We start from the raw sequence: 10,463 nt of genomic DNA, 5'->3' as shown, positions 1-10,463 counted from the left end.
CCTCTTGTTTTTTCCTACCCCCCCCCCCCAGATGTTCTGGTTTAACTTGGATTTTAACTTGAAGAGTGGTCAGTTTGGATGAGCTATTACCAGCAGGAGAGTGAGTTTGTGTGTGTATGGGGGTGGGGGGATGTGAGAACCTGGATTTATGCAGGAAATAGCCCAGCTTGATTGTCATGCACATTGTGTAAAGAGTTGTCACTTTGGATGGGCTATCACCAGCAGGAGAGTGAATTTGTGTGGGGGGGTGGAGGGTGAGAAAACCTGGATTTGTGCTGGAAATCACTTTAGATAAGCTATTACCAGCAGGACAGTGGGGTGGGAATAGGTATTGTTTCATATTCTCTGTGTATATATAAAGCCTGCTGCAGTTTCCACGATATGCATCTGAGGAAGTGAGCTGTAGCTCACGAAAGCTTATGCTCTAATAAATTGGTTAGTCTCTAAGGTGCCACAAGTCCTCCTTTTCTCTCTTGAAATAGACAGTAGTAAGTGTTGACAGAGAGAAACTGCAAGGCAAACTGTCTGTTTTTCCTGTCAATTACAAAATTAATTGTAATTATTTTGTTTTTTTTTGAGGGGAAGGCATTACAGGCCCTACAGCTGGGGTCTTGTTCCTCCCCCCCCTTCCCCTTCCCCAGGATATGAGTAACTGCCTTAGACTTAAGAAGGAATACTGGTATCCTGCAGGGGAGAATTGGACCCTTCGATCTCTGGATCATTTAGTACTGTCTGTCATAAAATCTTTTAACTTAAAAATGAATTCCAACTTGCAGTCACATAGTTTGAGAATTGGCTAAATGATTGTAAAGAAAGATTTGTGATAAATGGCAGTGAATCAATGTGGAGCATGGTAACTAATGAGGAACCACAAGGAGCAGTGTTGGGCCCTGTCTTATTTATCATCAGTCATGATCTGGAAGGATGAGCAAACAGAACACTGAAAATTCACAAATGTTACTAAAATTGGGAGGAACAGCAAACAGTAACAAGGACTGGAAAAATAGTTCAGAAGAGACCTAGAGAGCCAAGGAACCTGGGCAAAAAACAACAGAATAAGAAGCAAATTGGAAATATGAAACTAATACATTTGAATGGGGTTGGGAGGGGATTTGAAACAGATACACAGTGGAAGGAAGGAATGTGCAAAGCTGTGATCCTGAGAAAGACCTAGAGGTGATGAGACACCAAATAGATTCTATTTTTGATCATCCAGAAATGTACTAGGCACCTTCTAGACATGACTTAGCAATGTGATATGCCTGCAGAGAGACAATCCCATTCTGAGCTGCACATGCAAAGGCACCATGTCAATGGAGCATTTCTATATGACTGATGCACCTGCATCTAGAATACAATCCCTGATTCTGGGCACCACATTTCCCACAAAGATACTGACAAATCAGGGTGTTCAAAGAACAGCAACAAAGTGATCATGTGCCTGGAGGAAGTGAGTGAGGAAAGACTAGAAGAAATTGCTGAATATATGTCTATGACATGTTAACTATGTTTAAAAGACTATTGCGGCTGCAAAGTCAGGCACTCAAATTAGGAAATGCCAGAATTAAGCTTTCCTGTGCAACCTTATTTTGGCTCATGTGTGTATTTATTTTTGCACAGTCTTTATCTGCATGATTGCATATTCTATTTTCCACAGGTCCTGCCTCATTCAGTGAACAGGATGGAGGATAAAGGCTGGAAAAAGGCTAATGTAGTGCCAATCTTTAAAAAAGGGAAGAAGGAGGATCCTGGGAACTACAGGCCAGTCAGCCTCACCTCAGTCCCTGGAAAAATCATGGAGCAGGTCCTCAAAGAATCAATCCTGAAGCACTTGCATGAGAGGAAAGTGATCAGGAACAGCCAGCATGGATTCACCAAGGGAAGGTCATGCCTGACTAATCTAATCGCCTTTTATGATGAGATTACTGGTTCTGTGGATGAAGGGAAAGCAGTGGATGTATTGTTTCTTGACTTTAGCAAAGCTTTTGACACGGTCTCCCACAGTATTCTTGTCAGCAAGTTAAGGAAGTATGGGCTGGATGAATGCACTATAAGGTGGGTAGAAAGCTGGCTAGATTGTCGGGCTCAACGGGTAGTGATCAATGGCTCCATATCTAGTTGGCAGCCGGTATCAAGTGGAGTGCCCCAAGGGTCGGTCCTGGGACCGGTTTTGTTCAATACCTTCATAAATGATATGGAGGATGGTGTGGATTGCACTCTCAGCAAATTTGCGGATGATACTAAACTGGGAGGAGTGGTAGATACGCTGGAGGGGAGGGATAGGATACAGAAGGACCTAGACAAATTGGAGGATTGGGCCAAAAGAAATCTGATGAGGTTCAATAAGGATAAGTGCAGGGTCCTGCACTTAGGATGGAAGAATCCAATGCACCGCTACAGACTAGGGACCGAATGGCTAGGCAGCAGTTCTGCGGAAAAGGACCTAGGGGTAACAGTGGACGAGAAGCTGGATATGAGTCAGCAGTGTGCCCTTGTTGCCAAGAAGGCCAATGGCATTTTGGGATGTATAAGTAGGGGCATAGCGAGCAGATCGAGGGACGTGATCGTTCCCCTCTATTCGACATTGGTTAGGCCTCATCTGGAGTACTGTGTCCAGTTTTGGGCCCCACACTTCAAGAAGGATGTGGATAAATTGGAGAGAGTCCAGCGAAGGGCAACAAAATGATTAGGGGACTGGAACACATGAGTTACGAGGAGAGGCTGAGGGAGCTGGGATTGTTTAGCCTGCAGAAGAGAAGAATGAGGGGGGATTTGATAGCTGCTTTCAACTACCTGAAAGGGGGTTCCAAAGAGGATGGCTCTAGACTGTTCTCAATTGTAGCAGATGACAGAACGAGGAGTAATGGTCTCAAGTTGCAGTGGGGGAGGTTTAGATTGGATATTAGGAAAAACTTTTTCACTAAGAGGGTGGTGAAACACTGGAATGCGTTACCTAGGGAGGTGGTAGAATCTCCTTCCTTAGAGGTTTTTAAGGTCAGGCTTGACAAAGCCCTGGCTGGGATGATTTAACTGGGAATTGGTCCTGCTTTGAGCAGGGGGTTGGACTAGATGACCTTCTGGGGTCCCTTCCAACCCTGATATTCTATGATTCTATGATTCTATGATAAGGAAACATAACTGAATGTTTTTCCCAACCATCAAAGATAGTAAGGGGGATTTGGGTTTGAGTTTTGGATGGTTGGGTTCATTTCCTGTTTTATATTAAACTATTTGCCCAGATCTTAATGTGGCATCACAGAGTGTTTTGTTTCAGTATCTTGGAGTGAGCTACTGGTAGAAAATATATACAAACAGCTAGCAAATTCCAGCACTTAAAGCAACAGTAAAACTACTTGATGCTATTCCTGGCATTATGACCCATACACTAACTAGCTAAGACCCAAAGCCATGTTGTTCAGACTCCCAATAGTTGGCTGGCTGATGAATTGGCAACATAGAGAAATGGCAACCTTGTACAGGAGCCATGGACAGGAAATTCCTGAGCAGGTCATATCAGAGTGATGGCTGTTTGATAAACTTGCTTCTAGAATTTCTGGAGTATCCTTCTGAAGCTGTGAAAACACCATACACACAGACACACTTCTTACAGAACTAAGGACCTGAAAGTGAGTCCTCAGCTCTCTCTCTTCTTCTCCCCCCTGCTGTGACTTCTTTTAGCTGTTGAACACAACTAGAATCGTCATCCTTAGTGCAATTCCCCTCTCCTACTGCTGGTTCTCTCCCCTTCCATCTCCTCAGCACAATCTCTGTCTCAGGCCTTGTCTATAGGGGTTGGTGCAATATTTGTATTGATGGAACTTGAAATGGGTAAGCTCCACTGGTGTAAGTTGCAGCTTCCTTGTCTACACTTGGGTTTTATACTGGTGGAGCTGCAACTACAGCTGAAATGGAGCAAACCCCAATGGAGTCAAGGCCTAAGAGAGAGCAAACACTCCGGTAAAACTAGACAGGGAGAGAGTTCCCCACCACCCCCTTCATTCAGCGTATCTGACAAGTTTGTTGCTATCGCCTCCTGCTTTTAGGCCTTTCTTTCTGAGAAACCAGCCCCATCTGCTGCTTTTGTCGGTACCACATTCCATCCATGTACAACAGTTGCCATCTTGGCCGACGCCAGGGCCTGAACCTGGGACTTACAAAGATAAAAGCATGTGTATAGACAGTTAGCACTAATGATGAAGCTCAGACATTGTGGGAGGGATAGCTCAGTGGTTTGAGCATTGGCCTGCTAAACCCAGGGTTGTGAGTTTAATCCTTGAGGTGACCTCCTGAGGTCCCTTCCAACACTGATATTCTATGACATTCTCTGGGGCTCAGCTGTAAGGGGAGAGGCAGGAGAGTTTTGCATAATATTAGTGATTTGTGTGTTTAGAAACACTCCAGGCACTCAAAGGTTTCAATGTCATCCTCTGATGTATCTCCTCATTTAACTGTTCCAGTCCCAGTCTCTCCCATAGGACACACTAAAACCAAACAAAAGTGGCACTGTCTTTTCTACTTAGTGCTCTGTCAAGGAATGGAATACACGGACCAGCTAAGGCCCTTTCACAGAGGTCACCAAGAAGCAGCTGGAACAACTTTCAGACTGCAGGACGCATGGCTTTAACCCCGGATGGGGGCTGTAGCAACGCTAGCCCAGAAGGTGGCATCCGGGAACCATGCACAGCTTTGGAGCAAAGGTCGGGTGTTGGGACGATCCCGGCAATAGGTGGCTGGCTGCCTTTAAGGTGGATTTATTTGCCTGCCAGATGGGAAGTCTGTAACCAGCCCCTTTAAAGAGCAGGTAAAGCAGCAAGTGGGTAGAGAGAGAACTGGCTTCTCCACCCCTCGCTTTGGTCTTTCATCATAACTCCGGGCCTGGCAGGCAGATTTTGCAATGTGTGCGCTCCCGTCAGGAGGCTCCGGGAATACTTCACGCACAGGGAGCAAGTGCCAAGTGTCCAGGGCATAAGCCAAGGAAGCAGAGACTCAGGGTGCAAGGGGCAGGGGGGAGCAGGGCTTCCTCCCCGGGGACTATGGAGATGCGATCCCCTGGCAGCAGGACAGGCCTCTCCACTGGGCTCTTTCTCCTGCTTTGTGCTTTCCTGCCTCCTGAGATACCTGGGAAAGAAGGTAAGGATAGTGCCTGGCCTCCCCCATCCCCCGGGAGCTGGGCAGGGCTCTGCCTCCAGCAACAGGAACCCCTGCAGCTTGGCTGAGAGAGGGGTGGGAACGGAATGTTCCTTGGGAGGCCTGGGAAGGAGAGCCTCCTCGGTGGGGGGCTGGACTGGCCTTCCTCAAAGGGGCACCGGAATAGGGAGGGAGGAAGTTGTAAAATTAAGACAGGGAATTGTGTGTGTGGAGGGCTGTGGGGAGACTGACAGGTGGGGTTTGCTCAGGAAACTAATGCCTCACTCCTTACTTTTCTTTGTGACTCTGTAAATTATTTTCACACTCCTCCAGGTGTGTGGGGAAGCAGGCGTGTTGCTGCAACTTCAGGGAACTGCACCTTCCCTCCCCCCAGTCAGTTTTAAGCATAACACCTTAAAGCATTTGTAGGTCCAGAAGGGATTTTTCTCCTTTTGCATTTAACACAAGCTCTGGGGTTACAAGTTCAAACACAAACCAAATAAATAAATCCCCTCCCCCTCTCCCTGAAGAATCTCTCTGGGGACTGAGGGGAGTTAACACTTTCAGCAATAACATTTTTTGCTTGATTTGTAGCTCTTGTGGAGATTTCTGCATTAGAAAACCCATCAGTACTGGTCTCCCCTTCCACTTCCTTGTGGCAGGGCGAGGGACCTGTACGGTTCATCTACCCTGCACAACTTATCTACCCTGCCCTTTGCCTTCCCCTTGATCCCTGTCCTCCCCCCTCCCATTTGTCTTTCCTTTCCACCTCTTGGCCTGCCTCTGCTCCACTTCCCTTTCCTGCTAAGCTCCTTCTCCCTCCTCTCCCACTTAGCCCCTTTTGCCAGATGTAGTGATAGATATTCCTAGACAGTGTGGTGCTTGTGAGGGATTCAGAACCTGTGTAGAACAGGGAGTGGGAGGAATGATTCTCTACCTTTCTGAGAGGTTAAAGTGAACTTGTGAAATTGTCTGACCCTCCTTTACGCCACCTGTCTGTCACCTTTCTCTGCACATTTGTACGAACGGCTTCAGTGTTCTCCCCTCCTACTGGAGTTGCTCTTCCCCTAGCACTCAACTAGAAGAGCTGTCCACCTCTGTGCAGATTAGGGTATGGGCCTCTCTCTCTCTCTCTGGCCCTGCTCTGGGCTTTATACTGGATGTCATTCTCAGACACACTTCAAATAGGGTTCCGGATAAATAAGTTTCTAGACAGGTTTGGCCGCATCTGTTGCAGAGAGGATCAGATTGGGTTAGAACCTAATTTGGGCTCCAAGTGAACTCCAGGAACAGACTTGTCTATTGGAAGAATAGTTGGTGATAACATTTTGGGGACTGGATAACTTCTTCAAATACATCTGCCATGCCCCGTTCACTAACAGCTCACCTGCCTCAGATTGTTTTGTTTTGGTTGTGGCTGTGATCCCTTCCTCAAGTCCAGCCCCTAGAACATGTGTAGACATGCCCTGAGATGCTTTCAGCTAGGGGTGTAATTCGCAGCTTGAGGAGACATACCCCTGCCATTTCTGATCAAACTAGAGCTCTAAAAATAGAGTGAGGCCACAGCAGCAGGAGGGGCTAGCCTTCCTGAGTACATACCAGTTCATACCATGGACTCAGGGTGGCTAGCTGATCTCTCCACTGTGGCTACAGTCTATGCCTAGAGTCTTTGATGGATAGGTACTTGGGTCAGCTAGCCCCTGATGCCAGCCACGGCTGCTACATTTTATTTTTAGCACACTAGTTCAGTCAGAGCCAGTGCAAGTATATCTCCTTGCGCTGGGGATTGTGCCCCCAGCCCAAAGGGTAGACAGGCCCTAATAGGACTCATCCCCACTGATCATATCCCCTGACTCTGTTTGGGTCCCAATATGGATGGGGCCTTTATTTCTCTTGGAGAGATTCCCTCCCTCACTATATGTCACATATCAGTGAGCCTTGCACATGCCAGGGGATGGGCAGCCAAGCTCTCTACCCCACCAGTGTGCCCTCTGTCCCACAATATCTAAACTTTGCAGGTCAGTGGCTCAACACTACCTTCCCTCCACCTCCATGCAGCTTCCAAATTGTGAGCCTTGTGGGTGTGACCCATCTGGAGACCTGCCTTGCCGGTGCACTGTCCATGGGGACAGGCTGTGCATATATGTGTTCCCACCACAACTCACAGCAGCAATCCTGTACTACCAGATGGTACTCCAAGGCAGCATGAGCTTCTGCACAGCTGGGTCCTGTCCTTGCCTAGAAAGCTCTTAAATCTCTCTTGTTGACTATAGTATTTGTCTCCTCTCCCTACCATTATAAAAACTGCCTGTCCCTCTCAGATCTCTTCTCCCTCACTTTATCCTGCCCCTTACTAGTGTGGAATAGATACTGTGTCCTCTAGGAAGTGACTGGAGTGAGGAGCACCTCGTGCAAATAGGATTTGGGACTACAAGTACTGTGGAAGTGTTATCTCCTCAAAAGTCCCAGAGAGAATACAGTGGAGAAGGGAAGAAGAAGGGAGGGCTGCAAAGATTCATGACCGAATCTCTGATCCTGGGCCATGCCCTGCTTCCTCATTCCACAGGTCTCTTGCATGCTCTCTCCTGCACTTTATACTCTGCTGGGTGTAGAATCATAGAAGATTAGGGTTGGAAGAGACCTCAGGAGGTTGTCTAGTCCAATCCCCTGCTCAAAACAAGAGCACACCAACTAAATCATCCCAGCCAGGGCTCTGTCAAGCTGTGAAAGCCAGGGCTTTGTCAAGCCAGGCCTTAAAAACCTCTAGGGATGCAGATTCCACCACCTCCCTTGGTGATCCATTCCAGTGCTTCACCAACCTCCTAGTGAAAAAGCAGGGATTTCCCTACACCACACCTGAATTTCCCATACATCCCCCACCCTCCCATCCTAGTTTTGTGAACTAGTTACGTGCAGTGTTGCCAGTTTAGTGATTGTTTGGGAATTTGAATTGAAATGGAAACATTAATACGCACTTTAAAAGCATATAAAGTGTATGATAAAATATGTTTATCTGAAAAAGTATAATAGATTTGAAAAGTATGAACATAGACTAACTTCCTTATACAGCTGTTGTTTTTATGACAATGTCAATGCATTCATTTCGGTGATGTTGGCCAATCTAATAATTTCAAATTATGATTTGTAAGCAAAGTCTAATTGAACTCTCCCTGACAGGTAGTGATGAGCTGGGGGATGGGGGGAAAGGCTTCAGGACCAGATTGTATTTACATTCACACCTAATCTACCTAGATATACAGCAGACAGAGTTGTGTTGCCCAAGTGATTTTGGCTGGGGTTGGGTTACAAACCACTTGAATGTGGGGGGTGTGTGAAATGTTGTTATTCTTATTGTATGAGTAAAGGGCAGTAGAACTGTACTTAACCTGTGCTGATTGGGGGCATCAAGAGAGAGGGTGGGAACAGGTATTTTGCTTGATGGTCTGCCTTAGAAACAAGTACTATTTGACCTGCCCCTCTCCAGTGTTTACAGACAGATCTGATTAGGCTCCATAGATATAGTCTTTTGTTTTGTTAAGTCAGCACTACAGCTGAAAGCATTGATAATCAGGTCTAAGTGCTTAGACCTGCTGTGGGACAGTGTTTCTGTGGAAGAGACAGCCCTGCCTGCACTAGCAGCAAGGTTCCCCCACTGAGAGCTCAGCTGAAATCACAAGAGACCAACTTGCAGGGTCACAGTGGCAGCAGAAGGTGACGGCACAGGGCCATTGGCAACAGAGCGATGGAGTGAACGGTAGCACAATGAACAGCAGTGACCAGAGTGAACAGTGAGCAGCTGGAAGAACAAGCAAGGTGCCTTCTTGCCCCCCACCTGGCAGGTGAACTCATGTGAAAGCACCTCTGAACTCTGAGTCTCCACTGACCAAGGACAACACCAGTGAGTGGGGTGTGGTGGAGGGAAAAGTGAGGGGCACGTTAAATAGACATTTGTTTATTGGACTATATTTTAGTGACTTTGCTCCAGAATGCTAGATCTGTGACTGGGAATGGAAACTTATATAAATATGTTTCCTAGCAGGCCAAGATTTTTAAAGTGCATTATTTGCCAAGGTTGTTATCTCACATCGCTGCTATCTTGAGAGGTCATTATGTTGGGGAGTTTCTGTACTAAACATTCTTATTATTATAATTAATTTTTACATAAGAATGGCCATACTCGGTCAGACCAGTGGTCCATATAGCCCAGTATCCTGTCTTCTGACAGTGGTCAAGGCCAGGTGCTTCAGAGGGAATGAACGGAACAGGTAATCATCAAGTGATCCATCCCCTGTTGCCCATTCCCAGCTTCTGGTAAACAAGCTAGGGATGCTCAGAGCATGGTGTGGCATCCCTCCCCATCCTGGCTAATAGCCACTGATGGACCTAACCTTCATGAACATATCTGGTTCTTTTTTTAATCCTGTTATAGTTTTGGTCTTCACAGCATCCCCTGGCAAAGAGTTCCATGGGTTGACTTTATGTTGTGTGAAGAAGTACTTCCTTTTGTTTTGTTTTTTTAAACCTGTTGCCTATTAATTTCATTGGGTGACTGCTAGTTCTTGTGTTATGTGAAGGATTAAATAACATTTCCTTATTCACTTTCTTCACACCAGTCAAGATTTTTAAGCCTCTATCATATCCCCCCTTAGTCATCTCTTTTCTAAGATAAAAATTCCCAGTCATTTTAATCTCTCCTCCTTTTTCATACCCCAATCATTTTAGTTGCCCATCTCTGTACCTTTTCCAATTCCAATATATCTTTTTTGGGATGGGGTGACCAGATCTGCACACAGTATTCAAGATGTGGTGTACCATGGATGTATATAGAGGCAATATGATATTTTCTGTCTTATTATCTATCCCTTTCTTAATGATTCCCAACATTCTGTTTGCTTTTTTGACTGCCCCTGCACATTGAGTAGATACTTTCAGAGAACCATCCACAATGACTCCAACATCTCTTTCTTGAGTGTTAACAGCTAATTTAGACCCCCATCATTTTGTATGTATAGTTGAGATTATGTTTTCCAATGTGTATTGCTTTGCATTTATCACCATTGAATTTAATCTGCCATTTTGTTGCCCAGTCACCCAATTTGGTGAGATCCCTTTGTAACTCTTCACAGTCTGCTTTGGACTTAACTATTTTGAGTAGTTTTGTACCATCTGTAAATTTTGCCACCTCACTGTTTACCTCTTTTTGCAGATCATTTATGAATATGTTGAACAGTAATGGTCCCCGTACTGACCCCTCAGGGATACCACTATTTATCTCTCTCCATTCTGAAAACTGAACATTTATTCCTACCCTTTGTTTCCCATCTTTTAACCAGTTA

General features: G+C 45.8%; 1 protein-coding gene across 1 annotated transcript in view; it reads left to right on the top strand.

Annotated features, from left to right (window-relative positions):
* The first annotated feature begins 4,902 nt into the window (after nt 1-4,902).
* The window catches only part of EPHA1 (EPH receptor A1), a 64,429-nt gene continuing 58,868 nt past the window's right edge, over nt 4,903-10,463 (top strand). Inside the window, exon 1 of the mRNA XM_084621159.1 lies at nt 4,903-5,130. Coding sequence (XP_084477285.1) covers nt 5,034-5,130 — 97 coding nt within the window. The 5' untranslated portion in view covers nt 4,903-5,033. The remainder of the gene's footprint in view (nt 5,131-10,463) is intronic.

The sequence above is a fragment of the Lepidochelys olivacea genome (assembly GCF_965140295.1).
Source record: "Lepidochelys olivacea isolate rLepOli2 genome assembly, chromosome: 1".
NCBI classification, from domain to species: Eukaryota; Metazoa; Chordata; order Testudines; family Cheloniidae; genus Lepidochelys; species Lepidochelys olivacea.
The sequence above is the reverse complement of the archived record's forward strand: the minus strand, read 5'-3'. Positions and strand labels throughout refer to the sequence as shown.